We start from the raw sequence: 25,489 nt of genomic DNA on the forward strand, positions 1-25,489 counted from the left end.
CATTGATGTTTTTTGCATTCTTGTAAAGCCACTAACACGCATAACGTTTCGGGCAGGTCCTTAATCTAACAGATAATTTTAATAGGTAATTTGTAACAAAATTTGAATAATAATAATAACCTCGTGTGATATATGACACAGTATAACGCCACATGATGTGACTGCTAAAACTAGTCTAAATATGGACAATATAAAAGTGGTGTACCTTGCCGTAGGAGGAACTTGTGCCCACAACATTCAAAACAATTTTTTTGTGTTTTTTAAATCTCCCTCCAGCTGGTGTTGTGGGGTTGAGCTTCAGCTCTATGGCCATGACTTTAAACTGAGAAAATCTTTCTAATGTCTCAATGGCTCATAATATTAATTTTATTAAAGTAATTATCTGAATCCAAATTGTCATATACCTGTCACTACATTCATTATTTTTTTCAAGACTGATCGTTTAAACAACATTCCCGCACAGATTATTGATGACCACATGGGGGATGAGTATGAATCACTGGGGGTAACCCTTTACTTAAACAATAATGCCCTACATATAATCAACCTATATGTCCCACAGAGTAAACTTGACCTTGACACACTACCTGAATTTGTTAATGAAGAACCTACCCTGCTGGTGGGTGATCTTAATGCCAGACACCCACACTTTAGTGCCAACTGTCATCAGCCCAATGTCAATGGACGGAAACTGTCACTCTTTGTTAGGGGAAGTGTAAACCTTAGGGTCCTGGGTGATGAACAGCCAACTCACCTCAGAGGAGGAAGATTAGACTATGCTCTCCTGCTGAATGGACAGGACACGGATGCCAGTACACACATTGTGCACAGTTTATGTAGTGACCATTGGGCACTGATTACCACCGTCGACATGAGCAAGAGAAAGAAAGAGACAAATACAAGAAAAAGGTTATCACTCGGACCAGATATGAGGCCGCTCTTCATAAACAGGATGAGTGACTGGTTCACGGAATACCAAATCCCAGAAGACACTGATAAGTTTGTTGATGATCTTAATAACTAAATTGAGAGCTGTATTAGAGCTCCGCGCCGTGCGACAGGCGGAGTAACCCTCAGAGGAAGAAAATAAAATGGTATGAGAACGATTACATAAAGATGCTAAATGCAAATGTAAGGGACATGACTCGCCCTGCCCTGGTGACGTTCTATTTCTCCCTCATCTATCCATATCTCAACTATGACAGAGGCAGGAGTGAGGATGCTGTAAGGACCCCGCAAGATAGCGAAGACAGTAGCGATCACGGCGGTCCTGGAGAGAGAGGAAGCCAGTGTCAGTGTACAAGCCGAGGATAGGAGTTGAACGAAAGGCACCAGAGCTGAGGCGCAACCCAGTATGATGCAAAGGATCAAGACAGCGAAGAGTAGAAGGAGAAGCAGAAGAGTATGCAGGGCAACCATAATCGAGGATAGACAGGACGAGAGAGGAGTACTTATAGAGGAGCGTGCGCCTATCTGCACCCCAAGAAGTATGGGACAAAACCTTAAGGAGGTTAAGGGCCTTAGAGCATTCGACTCGGAGGTAAGAGACATGGGGGCAACCAAGACAAATGAGTGTCAAAGAATAACCACAAAAGCTTCGCGGAATCTTTGTACACAAGGGCATGACCATAAAGCGACAAAGAGGGACGAAGAACTACCCGCTTCCGAGTAAAAGTCATAGCACAAGTCTTGGTTGTAGAGAACTTGAAGCCATGATTAGTGGCCCAAGATGACGCGGCATCAATCGCAAGTTGAAGCCGCTGTTGAGGGAGAGGCGAATCATCACCTCGACAGCAAAGAGTAAGATCGTCAACATAAAGAGCGAAGATGCCTGAAGGGAGGGAGGAAAGAAGACCATTGAGGGCAATCAGAAAAAAGAGTAGTGATCAGAACCTTGGAACACCTTTGTGTACCCCTGCCCTTGGCGCAGAGAGATTGGCACCAAGCCTGACTCTAAAGGAAAGACGAGAGAGGAAGCTTTGGAGGAAGAGCGGGAGATTACCACGAAGGCTAAAAGAACGAAGTTCGGACAGAATATGATATCTCCAAGTCGTATCATAAGCCTTTTCCAGGTAAAAAAGGACAGCAACAACGGAGGTCTCTGCAGCAAAAACAGTACGAATATAGACCTCCAAGTTCATCAGGACATCAGTCGTGCTGCGACACTTGCGAAAAAAAATTGAGAAGGAGAGTGGTGGTGATGGTGTTCCAAGAACATCAGACGAACATTTACTATGCGCTCAAAGAGTTTGCAGACACAACTCGTGAGGGCAATAGGGCAGAAGTCCGTAGGGAAAGTACCGAGACCCTGGTTTCCGAATAGGGAGTACAACGGCATCGAGCCAGCCCTCAGGGACTGACAACGACTCCCAGACCTGGTTATACAGACTCGGTAAAGACTGAGACGTGTACGGAGGGAGATGACGAAACATCTCATAATGAATGTCATCCGAGCCCACAGCCGTAGATCCGCAGAGGGTTAGGGCAAACTGAAGCTCAAAAAGAGAGAAAGGATCGTTATAGGGAAGGCGGAGATGAGTGTGGAAATCTAAGGGATGAGATTCAAGAACAAGCTTACGAAGAAGGAAGGATTGAGGAAGATGAGAACCAGAGCTAACAGTAGAAAAGTGGGAACCCAGTTCGGTCTTGACCTGCACTGGGTCCACCACAAGATTACCACGGTGGTGGAGAACCGGCGAGACATTGGGAACGAACTTACCCGCAATCATGCGAATCTTCTTCCAGATCTGCGGCAGAGGAGTATCGGAGGTAATGTGGAAACATAAGATTTCCAACCCTCACGTTTAGCGGTACGGATGGTCCTACGGGCTACTGCACTAACCTTCCAAAACAAAACAAAAGATTCAGCTGTTTGCCGGCGTCTGTGTTTCTTCCAGGTGGCACGCTTACAGCGGACAGCCCGAGCACAGTCCGCATTCCACCAGGAAACGCACTTCCGCGTGTCCCGGGAGGTAGAGCGGAGGGCAGCGTCGAAGACGGTGTCATGAAAAAGGAAGAGGGCGCAAGGAAGAGGCAGAGAGGAGAGGTCAGAGGGTAGCATGGAGGGTGAATAGGTTCCAGTCAGCCTTGGCAAATTGCCACCTAGGATAGTTGAGGGGCGGGTGGAAAGAGAAAAAGGAAACGAGGATGGGGAAATGATCAGTTATGGAGGTCATCAAGAACCACCCCGTGAAATGTAAGTAAAGGGACGACGAGCAGAGTGAAAGATCAAGACAGGAAAGGGTGCGAGTCCGGGAGTCCACATGAGTGGGCTCACCAGAATTCATAAGAGATAGAGAAGAGGCAAGGACGAACGGTTCGAGAAGGCGGCCTTGGGTGTTTGTCAGAACATCACCCCAGAGGGTATGTCGACAGTTGAAATCACCCAAAAGGAGCACCAGCTCTGGCAAGGATTCCAAGAGGTGCTTAAGATTAGGAAGGGAAAGCGGGACATTTGGGGGGAGATAAATGGAACAGACTCTATACCATTTACTCACAAACACACGGGCAGCAGAACAATGGATAGGTGACAGAATAAGGAGGGGGACGAAGATAATATCAGAGCGAATCAAGAGAGCAGTACAGTTATGAGCCCCAGCAAGAGCTGGGGGAGGGGGGGAGAGAAAGAAAGGAATAACCACATAAGCGACCAGGACGAGCACCAGGCATGGGTTCCTGGAAACAAACACAAAATGGTGAAAACTGTATAATCAGAAGTTGGAGTTCATAGAAGTTGACATAAAATCCACGAATATTCTACAACAGGCAAAAGGTCGACAGGAAATGACAATTAGAAAGGAAAAGGGGGGGGGGGGGGGGAGAAAAATGAAACACAAGGAAAAGGAAAAAAAAAAAAATAGTTCTGGCCAAAATTGGTAAAGACAGCAGCCGGAGCATAAGGCCTCAAAAGGACAGAGGACTGACCCAAGGAGCATCACACTCCGGCAGCCGCCCACCAAGCCCCCTCACGGCGACGAGCCAGAAAGGGAGGGGGGTGGATAAAACAAGTGCAAGAGATGAAGAAAAAATTAATGGGCCTCCAGATAGTACTGTCAGCTTGATTGTAGTACAGTATTCCCTCTTGTGAACCCACAGGATTAAAATTGAAAGAATGTGTATCATTCCAGAACTTTAATCAAATCTCCCTTATATATACTGCAGAACTCTCCAACAGATATGTGAAAAGTAGCTCACAAATGTTCATATGGCAAACTGTTAACTAGGCGTAATTCATGACAATTTTTAAAATTAACACTTTATCAGTAAGGTCCTATACAGTACTTTCACAAGTGTAAAACTAATAAATCATTTCCTTAAGGATTGGTATAATGTTCTTCATTTTGTGGTACAATGTTACATCCTCTGAGCAGGAAGTTTCATCAAAGCTTTGACCTAACAACACTTTCTCAGTATATACTATAGACAGTAAAGCAACAACGGACTAACCCCCTCTGATTGCTAGAAGAATCTTGTGCATGTCTTGGGCTCAATGTTCCCAGCATGACTGCAATGCCAGCTCATGATACAAGATAAAACCTTCTGGCTTAAATCACACACTATTCTTACCCAACTTCAGTTATTTAAAATGTTCTGTGGTTTACTTTTAAGCTATAAAATATTAATACATTACTGTATGTTTCTACATTCTAAAAGGTCATGATTTACATTCAAACACAGCCATGAGTACTCCATGACAATTCATACAGAAACTTTTTTTTATATAAAATACAGTAATTATAACTATAAATTTTTACTAGCAAAAGCAATTAATAAAGTAAAAATCAGTGTAAATAAACAGGTGGCATATACTGTATACTGATCAAATAATATCCATGTTATCAAAGTACAATATTCCTAGTCAGTGACAAGTCTAAATATAGCCTGCATTAATAAAGAAAAACATATAGTATGAATAATGTATTTTGCATTCACCAAAACCTGGAAATTAACTAAAAAAATTTTAACAAATTATGTACTGTTATTTCCAGCAAGTTTTATTATATAAATTCCCCAGCTGGATGAGAGTACTGCAGTGAAAGAAGGAAGTGTCATTCATAATATTTCATATTATATTTGATCATTTTAGGCTATCTTAGTCTGGTATTTTATGTTAATACATAATCTATTCAATCTGAAACAAAGAATTATGCTTTATCAAATACAATTTAAAATAATTGTTTAGAACAGGTAAACAATACAAATGGAGAGAAGTGAACAGTATTTGGATAATGACAAGCAAGTTTTTTTTTACATATTGTGAGGAGAAAATAGGTATCCTAATTATCTGAAGAGATGTCCATGACACCAATCTTGCTTTCATATTTTGAACATACTAAAAAAAAAAGTTTAATCACATGCACATACAAGTGGAATTGCCACAAGAAGTCCAGTCTTGTGACCAACAAACACAACTATAAATCCACTCGCCTCAATCTTGCGTATATTTTAATTCTTGGTAATATTTATAAAAAGAATAATGTAGTATATAAAGATAAGTTTTTCACTGGGGTTCATAGATACACAAACTACAACTAAAAACAATAAAATCTCTATTCTTGAGATGACTGACTGACAGATACCTAATAGTCTAGAAAGAATTTGAATATTATAATTTATCAGGTTCTTGCGATTTTCTGTACGTACGAGTGAATGCATACGTAGACACGAACACACACACTCCACACCTCATATTATGTTCATTATTCATGAAGATAAATAGCAGTGAACTGTATGAATGTGAATACAGTATGTGTGTGTGTGTGTGTGTGCACATGGGCTGATTGTGTGCACACATTCGTGGGAGTCATGTGGAGGTGGGTTGTGCTGGCAAGTCACTACTCGCTGTTCTTACAATATTTTATATCATACGTTATATTGATGATAATGTCAACGTTATGTAAAATTAGAGTATTTATTTTCTAAAAATATGATTGACATTAAATAAAGCATACTTTATCAATGATACCCAATTCATGTAGTACTGTACATAAAGTACCAGAACTATATATTTATACAGTAATACATTTATAAAGTACAGTACTGCATAAACTTACATAGTACTGTGTAAAGTATTATACAGTAAAACATTTATGAGATACAGTACTGTAAAAAGTAATATATTTTTACTAGTTGATAAGAGTAGTAAAAATGAATCTAGTATCATGAGTCGATTATATATATATATATATTATAATCAACTCATGATACTATATTATATATATACTGTATAATATATATTCACAAGTACATACTTAAAAGCATATATAAATATACAAAAACAAAAAACATAAAAAATTAACATTATAGCTGCAGAAGAAGATAATGTTACTAGTACATCACAAATACGTCTTAAGACCCGGGCTCATAACTAAATTCCTACTCTTAAGGACACCGTGCTACCAAAATTGAGGTATCTACCTTAAGAAAACCTACTACAATAGCAACAGATTTTTTTAAAACAAAATGAAAACTATATTTAACCCTACTAACATACAAACTGTTTTCAATGTAGGATATTTGCCAGCTCTTTTTAAGTTTTGTTGACTATGTTATATAAAAAAAGGTAAGCATGCATAAACTTGCATTAGTGGGGGGACCTAGCTAATCCACTCTAATGCTTTCTCCGAGGCTGTGGATCTCCTCCTCCCATGTGTTTATATATGCTGCCACCAGTAGCGTCTTTTTGAGGGAAAATTGAAATCTAGGAATTCTCCTCCTTTAAAATCAGCAAAATATTGCAAGATTTCATCCAGTTTCAATTACATACTTTTTATAGTGTACATTGTGAAATACCCCTACAGACTAAGAGCAAACTCTTATACGGTGTTCCTTTTTGTCACTATCCCAAATTTATTGGGAACAGTTAGGACAGTAAATCTGTATCTTTTTTTGTTTAGAAGGATAGCCATTTTTAAGTTTATAGATATACATCATGGATATCAAATTACAATTTTAAAGAAATTAATGTAAGTAATATATCAAAATTACATGTACAAATGATAAAATTGAGTGTTTTAGAGTGAATTCCTAAAAAGAGCAAGAATAATTTAATATAGTGTAGAGTACTCTGAAGAGAATAGTGGCATGATGCCCTTAACATTGATAAGCCTTACACAAGCTTCACCTCTCCTCCCATCTTCTCACACAATGGCACTAAAAATGATTTAAGATTCACATTTCAAGTAAGAGAGATGCACTTTCCAACTGTGCAATTACGGTACATTTTTTCAAATAAACAGCAACCTTTTGAATAAATTTTCAGATAATATGGGTCAAATGACTCGATACCAGGCCACAAGTCTTCCCAATTAATATCAAACCAGTAAATATACTTGGCAAGGAATTTGACCTAATTTAGTTGCATAATACAACAAAAATTCAGTTTGACCCTTTTTTACTTTTGCATTCTTTACATTCTTTCCTCTTAAATTTCAAGTAAGAAAAATAATACTCTTTATTTTATGTTTAGCATTAATAATTATGCATTCATAATGGTACAATCTTGAACAAGAGAACATTACTTACAAACAAACAATTAATTGCAATATTCTATTACGTTAAAACAAGCTGTAGAAGTAAGTATGAAATGTAAATGTGAGGGTTTCAAGAGGGCACTCTTGCTGGCTTCTGTGTTATTGCATTTGGGAAACACTTGATCCTGCTAGCAATGGATGGCAGCATTTGCTAGCTCCAGGCACCAGTTATGAACATTACAAGACCGGAAACTCTCTTTGTAGACACGTTGATAAAAGTTAATCTAGAATTAAAAGCTTTAATACACACACACTTAATTTTTGTTAACCAATGTTATCATTCCTTTTAAAAAAGAGATCAAATGTATTTCTATACAGGTCTGTCATATACAAAACAGTAATACATTTTTATGTAAAATGAAACAAATACGTAAAATCCACAATATCTGGGCAAGCAGGCAGCCACACAGTCTAAACTTTAAGCAAATATCCCCTCACTCCATCAAGTCTCTTTTGGTATTGTAACTTTTAAAGTTATCATGAAGGTCAAATTTTATTTTAGAGAAATATCTTATTTCTCCATCACTTACAAAAGATGTCCAAACCACTCTGATACACTATCCATGAGAATGAGGTAAGTAATGTAAACCATAAAAATGGGAAAAATATATCAAACCCATAAATTGGGTTAATTTGGATAATTAATATCAAACCCTACTAAAATTGTTCATAAAACATGAGGGGGGGGATGGGGTGTCATAACTAACCTGACAAGGTCTAAAAAAAAAAAAAAAAAAAAAAAAAAAAAAAAAAAAAAAAAAAAAAATTGAAATTTATACATTGTTTAGGCAACAAAAAATATTGTACATCTGACCTCATATATACTCTAATCATCTAGATTTGTACGGCCGGTATTATTCTCACTTTCGTTACCCATAAAACGCCGATCTTGTAGGAAGACTGTCTGGCCCTTGCCGTCCACTATTTGATGTGAATCAGTTTGAAAAAGATCCGATACATATCGCGACTGGAAAGACGAAATACAAACCATTAGAATATTTAAAAATTTCATGTGCAAAATCAACACATATTGTTTAATCAACACATTTTACATAAATAACATATACTCAGAGAAAACTATAAAATCCTCCAAAATGTGTGTCTAAGATAAAAGGTGAATGATCAGTTAGTACTAGTGCTGTTGAGTTTTTATTTACTATTCTATACAGAACAAATAGAAAACTACTATGATGTGTATATAGCAGAAATGTCACACATGCTAAATCCCATATTTTATCAACAGTATAAGCATTAGTTTCTAGCAGCACAAATTTACAGGGTTGGTTACTGTAAAATCTAAGCACCTGTATCTTGGCTTTAATGATGAATACTGTGATAAGCATAGTTAATAAGGCCCTTCCTCCTCTACTCTGGCATATTTATTCCTATAAACCAGCTGCAACATTTAAAATACAGCACACTATAACCTTGCATATCATGGTGGGTTTAGAACTTGAAGTGCCAGAAAGAACACCATATGTCGAATGACAAACTTCTGGATTTCTGCAATATGATGGCACCTTGCTACACTTTCTTGGTGGACCAACACAACTTAGCAATGGCATACCCACATTATTTATTTAGCTATTCTCCACCCTTTAGTTCTAAATAATAGTAAAAACATTTGGTTTAGTAATATTTTCCTTAAATATTCACCAACAAAATATAACGTTTTTGTTCTGGGAGTATCCCTACTGTAAGTGGGCATGTCTCAGCTATGTACTCCCCTAACTGTGCTAGCTAAGATTGAGCATTGGCTCCTTGGTCCTGCCTCTCACCCTTCAGTCTACTGATGCACAGGTTCCTAAGCCTTTTGAGATCTATCTAATCCACATCGTCGAGACGGTTCCAACATATTGCCCAGTTCTTTCATACGTATAACAACAACAGTTCCCGAGAACAATCCTGAGAGGTTGATAAAACTGCGACCAGTGATGGAGTATTTTACAAAGAAATTTGCAGAAGTATATGTTCCAAAAAAAGAATTGAGTTTGGATGAAGGTACGATGCCATGGCATGGCCAACTCTCTTTCAAGGTGTACAATCCCAACAAACCAGACAAATATGGTATAAAGTTTTACATGTTGGCTGAATCAACATCTGGCTACAGATATGATTTTGACGTATATTGTGGCATTGGAAAAACTACAGTGGAAACTGTCATGGGGTTGATTCAGCTCCTAGTGAACAAGGGTTATCATCTGTACATGGATAACTCAGTTACCCTGACAGAGAAGTTACGAGAAGTTGGGGTTTACATATGTGGCACACTTAGACTGCAACATGGCGCACCAAAGGAACTGCAACAGCAGACAAAGGGTAAAATTGCATTGGATACCACCCTGTACCAGCGCAAAGATAACACATTTGTTATACTATGGAAAGACAAGCGCGTTGTCTCACTCATCACCAACTTGCACAATGCAGACACTAATGAAGTGCAGCGAAGGAAACGCATTCAGAAACGTGATGGAACAACATATATGCATATGTCTGTGTAGGGAATTTTATTGCGATCACTGTCCTACAAATAAATACAGTGTACAACAAGTGTAAAATTGACAAACATGAAAATAGCAAAAACATTTCGTCGGTTTTTGCCGCGCACGCATATCGTTCAACATAGTTTTCTATTTGGTGCCATTCTAACTTATGCTGTGTTGAACTTTTATACGTATGTTCTTCTAGAACATTCTATTGCGAACACATTGCTACAGAATTGAAATAGGTACATCGAAAATTAAAGTCAGGACAGTGAAAAGCGTATACACTTCCTAAGCGTGGTTTCCCAGATGTGTCGTCAGGTGTGCGGTAAGGGGTAACACTTTGGCCACTTCCCACACTCTTGCAGGTGGGCAGAGACCATGATTCAACATATATATGCATATGTCCGCGTAGGGAATTTTATTGCTATCTCAGCGATACCAAAATTAACGCTGTAGGACAAGTGTGGAGTTGACAACCCTGAAGAGATTAGAAACATTTTGTTGCTGTTTGGCGCTCTCGGCTAGTGATCTACGTAGTTCTTTATTTGGTGCTGGTCTAGCTTATGCTTTGGTGACATTTTATACATATGTTAATAATATGTATTAATTAATAATGACAAGCATTATTAATTAATACATGGAAGCAAAATAATATTCACTTTTGGTTGTCTTATGTATGCAGGTATTTTTTCAATTCAGTATTAGTAAAGGTATTTTATAATTTGCAAATTACACATAAATATATATTTTTAAAATACAGTATTGTTATATTCAAGTTTGATTAAAAGTTTTAAGCATTGTACAATAATTTACACTTTGATTAGGTGGCTCATGAATGGCTGATAACACAACCCCCTCCAGAAACACTGTCTCGGCGATGGCTTGGATAAATAATCTTCACTTAAACATTAGTGCGTTTCACCAAATAAATTGGTTCAATTAAAATTTGTTCGGACCACCCAGGAGTAGCTAGAGCGAGAGTTGCTGGAGTGAGGACGCACTATGTTTCAATGCAACACTACACGTATATTAACTTCAACATAATGCAATATTACATCTTTAATTTGTTTCATCTGAGAATTCCATTCTCACATTCTCTCTTATGTCCCTCATTAAGCATTTCATTCTGATGTAAAAAAATGTTTGTTCATGACATATTTACATAAATAGAACGAAGCTCAATTCTTCAACCATATTAGTGCCTTACTATCCTACTAATGCAATCAGAAGAATCTGCACATGGTTCTTATATCAACATGCACAATGTAATACAGAGCACCATTTGGTTTCCAAACTTTAGTTATCCGAAACTTTCAGTTTCCCCATTGGGGTTGGGGAGTCACGCTACACAAACTAAGGTCGGGTATGAAGCGGTCCGCAAAGTCTTGCGCTGGCCAGGGTTGGGGTTACCCTACACGAACCAAGTTCGGGTAGGGAAGTGGTCCACCAAGCGTCATGCCGGCCCGGGGGGTGGGTGGGTGGGAGATGGTCTAGTTTGCCCAATGACCGTGTCGGGCACCACCACTCTAGTGCCTGCCACCTTGTGACGTCACAGATTCACGGCCTATTGTTCCCATTGTTTTGATTTGTCACGAGACTGGAGTGCTCATTCCGTGAATTTGTTTTACATATCACCACAATCAAGGAACATTCGTGCACCATGTCGGCTCCAAATGCACGCATTGTGTCACCGAAAGCATCAACAAGCAGGTTACGTAAAAGAAAGAAGTCAGTGATGACATTTGAGAAGAAAGTTGAAATAATTAAGAAGGGGAGAGCGGTGTCACAAGAAGTGTCGTGTGTGCTGAATATGGCATTAGCAAAAGTACTGTTTTGTATCTTTTTTCATATGGAATTCACGTGGAAAAGGCACCACAAATGCAAGTGAATTTCACCAAGCAATGAAAATTACTCTGTACAGTATATAGAAATTATATAGAAAATTACTGCTGTATACAGCGATGGATCTCAAAAGCTTTACAACCCGCCATGGCATTAGGTTCATTAAAGTACATGGTGAAAGACAATCTGCTGACATTGTTGGTGCTGACAAGTATGCAAGTAAATTTGCGGAGAGAATTTATAATGCTGACGAGACAGGTTTGTACTGGCGTATGCTACCCACAGACACGATGGCTCATAGTGGTGAAGAAGATCCTTCAGGTGGTTATAAACAGAACAAACAGAGTTTCTTTGTTGTGCTGTGCAAATGCAGGTGGCACGCACAAATTAAAATTACTTGTGATTGGGATTAGTAAAAACCCCAGGACTTTAAAGTCAGCTAGGTGCCTCCCTGTGATTTATAAGGACCAGCCAAGTGCGTGGATGTCTTGAGTAATATTTGTTGAGTGGTTTAATAAGAACTTTGTACCCGAGGTGAAGGAGCACCTGAAAAGTGTTGGCCTCCCGCAAAAGAGCAAAGTTGTGCTGCTGCTAGATAATAGTTCAACGCATCCACGAGGTGATGAGCTGGTAAATGGCAATATTATTGGAATGTTCTTACCACCCAATGCAACTTCACAGATCCAACCCATGGATCAAGGAATAATTAAACACCACCACTACAAGAGGATGTTTGCCAGATGTCTTAATAATCAGCGAGGAACTATTAAGGACTTTTATAAAGTCTTCACAATAAAGTCAGCTATCTGGACTATTGCTAGTGCATGGGATGAGGTACAGCAGACAACACAGAAATGGTTGGAAAAATCTTTGGCCTACGTCTAGTCTGTTTCCTGAGGAAGATGACGAGGCAGATTTTGAAGGATTTACGGTTAAGAAAGTTAGCGAGAGGAAAAAATTAAGAGAGGAACTCCTAGCCTATGTCAAGGGAATTAAGTCCCCTGAACTGAGAGCAGAACTAGTGACTGAAACAATAGAAGATGACATAGATAGGTGGATAGATTTTTGACGAAGAAGACCCAAATAATCGAAACATGACTGATGATGAAATTATAGAATTAGTTGTGTAGCAAAAAAGCCAGAAGAGTGCAATAAAGAAGATGGAGAGGAAGATGATGAAGAAACGTTAAAGGAAAAATGTAATATTGAAAAAGTTCAGCAACATTTTGAAGACATTATGGCATTTACGGACACGAGTTACAGCGAGTTTGAAACTAAGGACATGATGAGTCTGTACAATTTGTACATGAAGTTTTTAAAAACAAGATCAAAGGGAATGAAACAAATGTCAATTAAAGAGTCTTTTGCAATGGTTTCCAAGAAAGCTCGCATTGCCTCACCTGCACCTGACTCACCACATGATGACCCAGTCAACCCAACAACTGCCAGTCAACCCAGAACCATCAACATCCACCACCACCTCTTTCATGTAAATAACTATGCTTCATCAACATCGACGTCAACATAAGCGGATCAGGACTTTTCTTATTGGTGAGTACAAACAAAATACTGTCGCATTTACGCTAAGAACCTGTCAATTTTTTCTCCTAGAGCTTTTCCGACATTTTTCGATAATTTTTTTTTTTACATTTCTAGTTTATTTTTTCCCTCCATTTCTCGTTTATGAACTTACATGATAACCGACGAGTCTCGTCCCCAAGGGGTTCGGAAACCAAGTGATGCTCTGTAACTCAATAACATTCCAATATAGTTCTGACAAATATGTGCAACATTATGTTTGTCTTATGGTACAATGCCATAGGCATGTTGTCATCTACTCATATCAACATATCATATACAAAGCAAGAGAATCACTGGGGGGAGTGGGTGTCTGTGAATGGAATTTAACTTGCATATTCCTTCCTCAATTAATAAATGTATAACTTATTTCACAAACTTAAATCCTTATTAAATATCCATTTGCATGCATGCACAAATAATACAGACAGAAGCAAAATATAAAAATGACAATGAAGCAAAACACACAAGCAAATGAAATGCAAATCTATTATAAAGCACACGATTGCAGATTGCCAAACATAATATGTTGACCCTGACCCTGAGATGCTTTAAACAAAGTCTATCTTGGTTGGGGATGACGAGCGACTACAATTCTGCAGCTGCATGGCCTCCTCAACCTCAGGATGACGCTTAGGGTGATACTGCCAACCGCGAAATAGATCCGACACATACATCGACTAGAGGGTTGTATGGTGTAAAAATGAAAGAATGAATGCTTTTATGTTTCTATCAGGGTCACTGCCAAAAGCTTTTCACAATAAAAATTCATGTGCTAAAATATATTACATTAATCTTCACACAAGGAAACTAATGGAAACTAACCATAATTTAAAATGACAAAATTATATTACCTCAACAGAGAAAAACTTTACAAAATACTGCATTGCTAAAATGAAGTGTGAAGAGACATGAGGTCAACTTACAATGAGGAATGCTACAGTTGTCCCAAGTAGGAAGCCAAAGAGAACATCTGACCAGTGGTGCTTGTAGTCAGAAATCCTGGACAGGCAACAGGCAAAAGTCATCATCAAACACACAAATTGCAGGAAAGGACGAACCAATTTGGGTGATTTGAATTTAAATCGCACTTGAAGGTAGATCTGAAATATAAACAGCATATATCTAACAACATTCTGTGTTAGAAAACAAGGTATTAAGTAATGTAAGCCACACTGATAATTATCTATACCTTGTAAGGACTTTAGCAAATATAAGCCAATTCTTAAGCTTAAAATTTAAATTAAGATAATATAGAATGACTCCTATTTTTATTTATTTCTAGCTCCAAGTAAGCAAATTCATCAACTCAATCATTTACAACTAAAGATGATTGCAATAATTTACAGTATTGTACTATTAAACTGCTCACTGACATTTTTTAGAAAGCAGTCAACAAGTTTGTTACTATCTGAAGAGAGGACTAAGAAAAAACATAGGATTAAACTGTTTAAGCATGGTTGTAATGATGTAAAACACATTAGCACGAGGGAATTGAGAAATTTCAGGAGTAACAGAATAAAAGAGTAGAGAGGGCTACTAGAGGCCCATAAATGAATATGTCAGTGTGAGAAGAGAAACAAAGACAATTTGAGAATGAAATTGCAAATAAAACATAGACGACCCAAGCTACTCCATAGTAAGGTCAGGGGGGAGAAATAGTAAAGAACAGTTTATGAAACTGATTAGGGAAGAATATATTTACAGAAAATTATAGGGATGAAGTTAAGCCAAGCAAGCATAGGAGGACTCAGATTACCAGAGATGAAGGAGCTACTTGCTAGAGCTGGACACAACTAAGACTGTGGGGACCAAACAGGGTTTCACCATGGATACTAAGATAGGTGGCGGAAACATTGGGCAATGCTGGTTTTATTTACTAGGACATATATAACGTCACTAGAAAAAAGCGAACTACCAGAAAGAAGACAGCCACTGCGGTGGCGAGAAAGAGAGAGGAAAAAAAGGGACAAGCAGCATTAAAATGAAGGTCACTAATTCCTTACATGCATACTGTACTATATAGGATGATGAAAAATACCACTGAAAAGAAATTGGTAGGAAATCAAGAAAGAGAAGAGCATTTAATGCAGAACACCAGCATGGGTTTAGAGACGACAAAATTCATCACACAAACAGGAATTTTATTACAATGAGACAGAAGAATGGGCACACTACATATTTTGTGGACTGTCAGAAAGACCTTGGCAGCATACTCAATCCAGGAAAGTGCAAAGTAATGAAGCTAGATGCAGGTAACAGGAGGCCAAACACAAGTACCAAATGGGAGAGAAAGTCCCTTTCAAAATTGGAAAAAATAAAAAGACCTAGGTGTTGATATCACATCGAACCTGTTTTCCAAAATTCGCCATCAAATGGATATCATCAACTGCACATGAAAAGCTGGCTAACATAAGAATTGCCTTTAGTAACCTGACCACAGAGTCATTTAGGCACTGTTTGCTCCACACATCAAAGATATATTTTGGAACATGTGTCACTAGCGTGGAGTCCTTATCTCATTAAATCCAAAACTAAGCAAGAGATATGACACTAGACTAGTATCAGAGTCAAGATGGATGAGTTACAAAAACATATGAAAGAAATTTAACCTCATTTAACTTCAAATTTAAATTTAAAAAGTGAAAGAGGTGGAGGAGTCCATGTATAGAAGATTACATGATATTATAGTGTTATGTAAGATAAGGTTGAATGAAATGGAGGATGGCCACTCACATATATGTAAAAGGTGAAAGTTGACAGAGAAGGGGTCGACTGATGAGTACAAAGCAAAATTTGATACGTGGGAGGTATATAAAGAATGTTTAGTCAGGATGCTAAGTTGGTGTGGTGGTTGTGTACAAACTAGTAACAGAATGAGAGGAAGTACTTGGTTGAGTATTCCTCCCATTGCTTTTGTATTGCAACACACTTTTATCTACAATTATATAATCAATTAAGGCTTTTCTTCCATTTCATCATATGCATGATGATATATTCACTTACTCTTTAAATATTATTACAAATTACATTTGTTAATTGCACATACTTACTTTGCAACTATCATCATTTATTCCTGGCACAGCATGTCTGGCCATTACATCATTCTCAGAACCTATTCTCATTGCTCTCCAGCATTCTCATGCTCTCCACTTTCCAGACAACTTCAGTACATAGTATAATACAGAAATCTTGGGAAGTGCAGAAAAAAAGTTAGTAAAACACATGGATGTAAGGTGTGCAGTAACCCATCTCATTGCCAAAAACACAACAGCCCTGAGGATTGGTGCAGTCTATCCATGCTCAACCTGCATGGATAGGTTCAACCGGAAGTTCACCAATGCACCTCCAAATTTTGTATAAAAGTGTTTGCCAACATAAACCTAAATATGAGCTTTCAAATAACATGTAGATCATGGGCCACCTGTATTGATGAAGTTAAATACTATTTAGTGCACTTACCACTAAGTATATCATTGTAAATGCAGAGAAAGAAGCATGTCCAGATGGAAATGAAAGCCGAGCTTCCTTCATTCTATGAGCATCATCTGATGTACAGGGAATGGGATCAATATAATCTTCAGTACAATTAATCTGAAAGACAACAATATGCTTCAGTTCCATTCTTCCACATGAATTTTATTTAAATTCTTATTTTGAAATTACATTTCCAACTATTGTAAACAGATGAAAAGAATGTACAAAGATTTATATGAAACAAACCTGTTTAAGACTACTAGTTATTACTTACAGTGTACCTTAGCCTTGAGTACACAAAAACAATTTAAATACAGAAGTGTACCTTACTCTAATGATATTAATGTTACATTATTTAAAATTTCTTTGGGCTGATACATAGTAGAAAGTGAGAAACAGGGTAATGATATTGAAATGCATGTACCTTACTCCAGTCAGGCTTGCATACACTGACGAAGTGTGGCCTCAACCTTCCTATCGAGTACTTTGCAATGTCGGTAGATAGTTGCGAACAGGCACATCCAAAAAGGAACGCACCTATTGTGGTGTATGAGGCCCAAAACCAAGAACTAGCTTGTTTGTTACACAATATAACTGGCTTGCCTACTGCTTCTTGTCGAATCCGCCACCACTCCAACAGGCACATCTGGACCAATTTAAAGATTTTGTGAGACATTACAAAAGTTATACTGCTCAAAATATTCTGCATAGACCAATACCCTGATAGCAAAAATATTTCAATTATAACTTCATGCATCTCAAAATTACTTTATTTATATTTTTATAAAAACAAAAATCATATATGGCAAACAATATTGTAAAATGTACTACTGTACTATGTCTATGCAGACTTTCATTTATAATTTAGAATTTACAAGGAAGGTACAGTATTGTTAATGCAGCCCTGGTGTTGATCAAAACAAACTATGATCACATCAACACATTTAGTTGTCAGTTTTGGAAACATGCAAAACATTCAAGAAACTCAGGCACATGTTCTCAACACACAGGTTTTGCAAGTCTATCATTACCTTATGTATGCAAATGAGAGAAACTTTGTGTAAAGAGTGGGTGCTATTTGTGGACACGATTAAGTACATTTGTGAATAGGAGGGTGCATTTGTAGACAAGAGTGCAATTGTGGATAGAAGTGCTATTGTGGATAGAAGTGCCATTGTGGATAGAAAGTGCCATTGTGGGATAGAAGTGCAATTGTGGATAGAAGTGCAATTGTGGATAGAAGTGCATTTGTGGATAGAAGTGCATTTGTGGATAGAAGTGCATTTGTGGATAGAAGTGCATTTGTGGATAGAAGTGCATTTGTAAATAGAAGTGCATTTGTGGATAGAAGTGCATTTGTGGATAGAAGTGCATTTGTGGATAGAAGTGCATTTTGTGTATATATGAGTGCATTTATGGATAAAAGTACTCATGTGTAAATGATTGAATGAATGTTTTTATGGATACAGCTGAATGAATGCTTTTTTGGATATGACAATGAATGCTTTAGTGGATAGGAGGGCATGAACGAATGTATGTACAGTATATGTAACGGTATGAACACATGTTTACTTATTAGGCACATATGTATGCTATGTCAGAGTTTTAGTCAACTATTGCAACACTGTTAGTCTTATTAAACTGTAAAATCAGTCTTTCATAGATGCCTGTGTCCATCAGGTGACTGCAATGATGCATTGTGAACCCTAAACTAAATTAATGCCTAAGGTGGACCAGCAATAGCTTTCTTTCCTTTGGCACATTAGGAATATTAAAGCAGTACTGTATGAATACAATTTTTTTTATATCTAATAAACGGAAATTTAACATGTGTTAAATAAACATATGTATGAGTATACAATATATTGAAATACATATGCAAACACATGCACTTTTAAAGAGTCTGTTAAAGAGGGTACAGAGGAGGAGCATAATGCACAAACATGCAAACATGAACCAGGCGTTGCAACCAGAAGTTATCAATGCCTTACAATGGCAGCTTCCCCAGCTTCACAAACATCAGGGGTGCAACTTGCTCATCACTAGTTTAGTAGGCCTCAGACAACCAAAGCCTGTATGGATTCAAACTATCCATCTGGTCATTAAGATACCACAAACAATATAATTGCTCACACGCACTGCCATTTTCCATGACGGAGCTAAAAATAAAATAAAAACTATCAACAGCAAAGCCTTCTTAAAAAGCACAAGGTCATCATGTTATCTGACTACTGGATCTACATTCACTGTTATCACTAACTACAGCGGCTAAGCTGATTAACACCGTAAAATGTAGGGGTTGGGGGTTTCTCTCTACACACTGGAGATCTGTTGATCTGTTAAATAAACCTTTTATACACTTATATGAGGATCAATAAGACAACTCCCTCCTTTGATCACTGTAAATAATTTACAAATTGAGCATATATCTGAACTATAATACTGAAATATATCCACATTAAAACATTGCCTCTTGTAGCATTGAAATGATTCTATTAAGTGCAAGAGCCCTTCTCTCCAAGGTTTATGTTCGTGAGATTAAATGGCTCTAGACCTGTAAACCTAACCTAGCACACTACCTTTCAATGATACTAGTGCTCTATCTGTCAAACTGACCTTCACTTTAACCCTCATCTCTTTCTCACTCTCTTTTGACCACCATCCTAAAGGAAACATCTGAGCAAAATATTCAGTAACTTTCTAAATTGTCATTGTTCATCACTTATGTTTTTGTTGCATCTATTTTCTTTTAATGCCTCTATACTGTACTTTAATGTCTTAAGGAAGTTCCTTAAGTACTTTCGTATTTAATAATACATCTTCAGAAGGAGAGTTCCTTCTGAAGATGTATTATTAAATACGAAAGTACTTAAGGAAATTCCTGTTTCAATTCTTCCTTTGTGGTCTGACACTCCCATTTTTCTTCCTGTGTTAATTTTTGTGATTTACACACACATTAATTATATACTGTATACTGTATATGTAATTTTGTCTATACAATACCACTGCCAAGAGACTAGACTTTTATTTTCTAACTTCCTTCTATGCCTTTCCTCTGTCCTTTATCACTCCCTAACTTGCATTCCCAACTTTCACTCTTGCCTTCCTATTGAAATTCATCACAACCTTCCAATACAATAGTTTTGACCAACTTCTTGCTCATTTTATCACTCACAGCTCCTCAATCAGCCATTTTATGTTCTTAAAAAAAAAAAAAAAAAAATTATTTCCACTAGAGTACTTTACTTTATATGCAAAATTTGATCTTTTTTTTTTTGGTTTATTACTTGCATTTCCTGCCCATCACGGATGACCTTTCACTCAGAGCTTCCCGAGTACTTAACTTGATGCATCCCACAATTGTGCCATCTTCCATTTACTATGTTGCTCTCTCTGTTTGCAGAAGCCTATACATACTGCACAATATTTGTAATAAATATTTAGATAAACTCTTATCACCACACTATTGGTGACAACTAGAGATGCCTCATCTTTTGCCTTTTCTTTGTACACCTCCTCCAAGCCTGATGATATTAACTACTACTTTTTCTCAAAACATTTACCCATTATTATCTAAGTCCTCCCTGTATTGTCATGAGGTCATAGAAGGTGATGAATACACAGTGTAATAAATAGAATAATACAAACATCAGCATAAATTAGAACAAATTACAAATTAAATACAATTTCTCCTAGGGTTTTGAGTTGTCTAACAGTATTTGAAAATTTTAATAAGAATTTGGCAAGACAGTGATTTATTAAAGTTGTGGTATCTGTGAGCCAGGATTGGCGAGTTAGTGCTGTGCCCAGGAGTGCTGCGGTGCTCATCACATCAACAAGAACAACAATCAAGCCTCATTAAATCTTGCTCACATTTCCTTACAATAAGTGTAACAAAATATTACAACAAACATTATTTAGTCGAGCTCAAGCAAATTAACGAGGATTGAATGTCTTGGCAGGAAAGAACACAATAGGTCAAGAAGGAAATGAAGATAAACAGGGGAAAAGGATTAGGAAGGAACTAGTATAAGGATATGGAGGATATGGAAAATTCTTTTTAAATGTTCACACTTCCTGAATTTGGAAATATAGAATAATATAAATGGTACTTATATATAATGCAGTGTTTTATATATTTGGTAGATATTTACAATAAGCAATCGTCTTATGCTAAAAGCATTAAAACCTCCCCCGTGAATAGTTGCTTTGTTAATAAGCTAAATGTACATAAATCTGCAGTTTCAAGCCCCAATACTGCGTAGAACCACTCTCCCAACTTGTATTAGCCATCTTGCATGAAGGTGATATCCGTGGTTACCCCTTAATGAGAAGCATTAGTAACATAACTTTTGCCTCAGTTTAACATGAAATAAAATCAATGATTAATTAGCCCAATTAATATAGGACAATTAAATAAAACCCCAATTATTGTTTTGACAACTTGTGTATAAGCACGCACACTGCATCTATTACAAATGTAAAAAAAAATTATGGGATGAACAATGAACTCTGGGTCAGGTGGTTAGGAAGGTGGGCAAGGGCAAGAGGGAACCAACCAACTTACCGATATGGCAGGCAGAAACATGCCCACCACATAGAGCACCCCTGTGCTCACTGTGGAGTCCTTATAAGGGTAACGGAGGCTTTCGTCATCACAGTTAAACCCTCGCTCAAATGGCTTGCCCAACAGAAAGAAGAGGAGGAGAGGGATGGCCACTGGAAAACAAGAGGGACAGAAGGGACAAAAAATGAGTGAGGCAGCGCAACATTCGCTAGTTCCGCAGCATGCATGGCATCCTTCCTGCTCGCCTACTGTAAAGTGTGGGGTCCAAAGCTGTACATAGGGATCACTTCATATTAGTTTTCCTTATACCTCCCTTTCCCTTGATTATACCAGCAAACCCAGCTAGAGTGTCCTACTGCTATACTGTACTTCATTAGCTGTAAAAATATAAGTGATCCTCTATTTCCCTGAATGGCAGGAACAACAGGGCACAAAAAAACTGATTTATATTTCAAAAGAAGCAGCAATGGGTAGCTATCTTTACTTATCCTACTGTAATCAATACTTGAAAAACACAATATGCCACAGTGAAGGTTATATATGCACTTACAAAAAATTAACTCATAAAGCATGTTTAAGTACATCTACAAAATATTGTATTTAAAAAATTATGATTATTAAAATTGACAACACAGCAGAGGATTACACTCCAGGGCCATTGTTAACAGTTATTGGGATGTAAATGGATATCACAACTCAAGCATCTACCTGTGCATGGAAGCGCTCATTAACTGTATGAGCAGTAGAGTGGGGGGGAGGAATGGGTGGACAAGCCAACTGAAACTTTGAATTGGGTGAGAGCAACATAAATATTCTTAATAAAAAATAAGCAAACAAACGACTCTGAAGGCAACACAAGTCTTATCACATGTGTGTATTCCCTGTCTTTGTTTTATATTATAACCACAAGGCTTACCAAAATAAATACATAAAAACTCCTTAAGAACATGGGCACAGAACACAGGCAAATGTGACCGTATTTTGTTCCATCTATTGATACTCCCTATATCTGGTAAAGCTGGGAAGACATACTGTAAAATATTGCAGATGAAGCATAAGGGATTAATTGTTATAGTTATTACTCATACCAAATCCAGGTGTCATGATTAGTAGCATACCAAAGACATTATGTAAGTAACGGACATGCTTATTAGTGTGGCAATTTAGTGAGCATCCAAATCTAAACAAGAATAAATGATAAGAGTAAGTGGCTACAGAATATAACAAAGAAGGCTCCCAGGAAAAATGCTATTACCTGAGAAAAAATTGAGATTTGGCCATACACCTGCTAACGACTTGCTGTACTTTAGATCTCAACTCACCGAGTTTGGGCAGAAGTCTAGCCTAAATAATTTCAACACCATATGTAATTTTTCAGATTCATCTTAGAACAATGGGTTAACACTTAAAATTACCAGATAAGCTTTCCTGCCTGCAAAAAACCTATTTTCATAATATAAGCAAATACAATACTAATTACAAAAAATAATACTTTTCAAAATTACAGAATTTGTTAAAAGGTAAACATCTAGCATAGCAAATAACTCTCATAGTCAGACATTAGCCAACTGACTCTAGATAACTAATCCTAACAAGGTGGCTACAAACATCATTGTGTTAAGGTCCAGGTGGCACCATGATGCATCCAGAACATACGTGCTTCAGCGAATGTTTACATTTTACTTTACAATATGCTTCATGACCAATGCCCAAGCTGTCCTTCACTTTTGCCTACACTTGACACCTGCTGTATGTCTTTGAATTATCAATAGAAAGTCTCCGTGGTGTAGTGGTAAGACACTCGCCTGGCGTTCCGCGAGCGCTATGTCATGGGTTCGTATCCTGGCCGGGGAGGATTTACTGGGCGCAATTCCTTAACTGTAGCCTCTGTTTAACGCAACAGTAAAATGTGTACTTGGATGAAAAAACGATTCTTCGCGGCAGGAGATCGTATTCCAGGGACCTGCCCGAAACGCTACGCGTACTAGTGGCTGTACAAGAATGTAACAACTCTTGTATATATCTCAAAAAAAAAAAAACATTCTATCTAATGAATGAGGTAGGTTCCACAGGCATGTTGGATTGATGAAGATGGGGGAAGGGACTCAGCAGAGTTGCTTGAATGGATGAACAAAGAAAATTAGCACAAAATCTGAGCTACAGAAGATTCAACAATGCCTGAAGACAAAGGAACCATGGCTGAATTCCAGACAATATCTAAACTTGGGTAAATTAGCAAATTTCAATAAGGCCTTTCTGTGATTCTGAGATACCATCCAGTAATTCGGGGAAGCGATAGGGGATACCTAATGGATAACAACCATTGCAATTACTGTATACAGAAAGTTGGACAAGAAAAGAAAGTGTTGACCTATCCAAAAATCAGTGATCACTATTCTTGGTAGAGCCTTTCATCATACAAGAGATAGGAGTGCTCCCTGAGAAAATGGGGCACGCAAATCACCAGCTTGTTCCATGTTTTTTAATATGGTCACCAAGATGAAGGCTCAAACAAAGAATCCACCCAAATATGACATTTTGCACATTCCAGGATATGAACAACCTTAAGCCCTGCAAATTAAATGCAGGAGACAATAAGGATGGTCATTGGAATTAAAGAATTTTTAGCAGCATCCTGACACAACCCACTAGGTTGTGTCAGGATGTTTTACCATCCTCAACACTACTGTATTGGCTCCTATTGTTTCATCATTCTATAGCTCTGATGCTTTACACCCTCCCATGGGTTCTTCACCAAGAAGTGACTACAGCAAAAGTTTCTTGGGGGGGGAAAGGGGGGCGCACACTATCACCACACAAACCTTAGAATGTTTCCTATTAGAATGTAGCAGATCTTAGCTTAGGCAATAACCAAATGCAATTGTTCAGAAAAACTCCACCATCAATTAGACTATAGTACCTGAGTAATAGCAGCTTCATTGGCAACAAAAAGGGAAAGGATGAGCCTAAAGCTCAAGAATATTCTTAATTTAATGCTTACATACTGTAGAGGACCAGGTATATCTGTGTAAATGATACTACCAGAGCGAACACACCAGAATGTCCTAAATTCAGTAAGAATTTATTTAGCTATCACTAAAGCTTTCATTGCATGCACTACCCAACAAAAACATATAATCAATGGAATGCTATAAACACAAACACAAGATACTCCCCCCCTCCTTATGCAAGCTCTTTATACACAAATGTTTTTACTAACATCTACAATGCATTGTCTTCTTTTCTAAAACCCAAGTTACAAATACAGTACGAAGCAGGAAAGCTTATTCTGGCTTTGGTATAATTCAAATTTGTACTTTACATTAACAATCATTCTAACTTCACTGTTACTGTACTCCTAAAAATATTATTTCTCAATCAGGTCTTTGTCATCCATTTTGCATTTATACCGAATATATTACTTTTAAAAATAAATAAAAAAAAAAACGCAATTTAAACGAGCATTAATTAAAGACTGGCATACCTCAAACCCAACCCAAATTCTGTTTTGGATTAAATAATATAGCTGGAGATGACCAGGAATATGAGTTATTGATATTGGTGACGACTCATGCTTTAACGCAAGGTGGTTGAATACATTACTAGCAAATGTCAACACAATTTGAGGCATCAAAATGCAGCCAGGGATTGCCGTTAATGGTTAAGACAAGATTCACCTCCTACTGTTTCCAGCATATCGTGAACAGCCATGACCAGCTACAAGTTACAGTACTACCCACATTGTCTGGCTACCATTCATGGTATTTTGCTCTCACATACTGATCGCCCCAACATTCAATTCTGGGATGAGCCCAGTGTTGGGACAAAGTGTGAAATGTCTTCCCAACTTACCAAGCCCATGGGCATGGCCACCCCAAAAAGCATGAGTGTCGTGTCAGACACTGTTTCGTGATCGGTAAACGGGTAGCGGATTGACTCATCCTGGCAAAACATGCCCCGTTCAAATGGAGACCACACTTTCTTCACCACAAATATGCAGCCTGTCA

At 37.6% G+C, this 25,489-nt stretch overlaps 1 protein-coding gene across 1 annotated transcript; it reads right to left on the bottom strand.

Moving 5' to 3' along the window:
- Positions 1–4,116: 4,116 nt before the first annotated feature.
- LOC138349684 (phospholipid phosphatase 3-like) lies at positions 4,117–25,489 on the bottom strand (the record flags this gene model as incomplete). Its single annotated transcript, XM_069315187.1, is given in 5 exon segments — positions 4,117–8,499; positions 14,365–14,541; positions 16,901–17,032; positions 17,340–17,561; positions 25,335–25,489. Coding segments are annotated over 5 exon segments (827 nt in total), but the record flags the coding sequence as incomplete, so codon positions are not given.

The sequence above is a fragment of the Procambarus clarkii genome, chromosome 81 (genome assembly GCF_040958095.1).
Source record: "Procambarus clarkii isolate CNS0578487 chromosome 81, FALCON_Pclarkii_2.0, whole genome shotgun sequence".
In the NCBI taxonomy this organism is placed as follows: domain Eukaryota; kingdom Metazoa; phylum Arthropoda; class Malacostraca; order Decapoda; family Cambaridae; genus Procambarus; species Procambarus clarkii.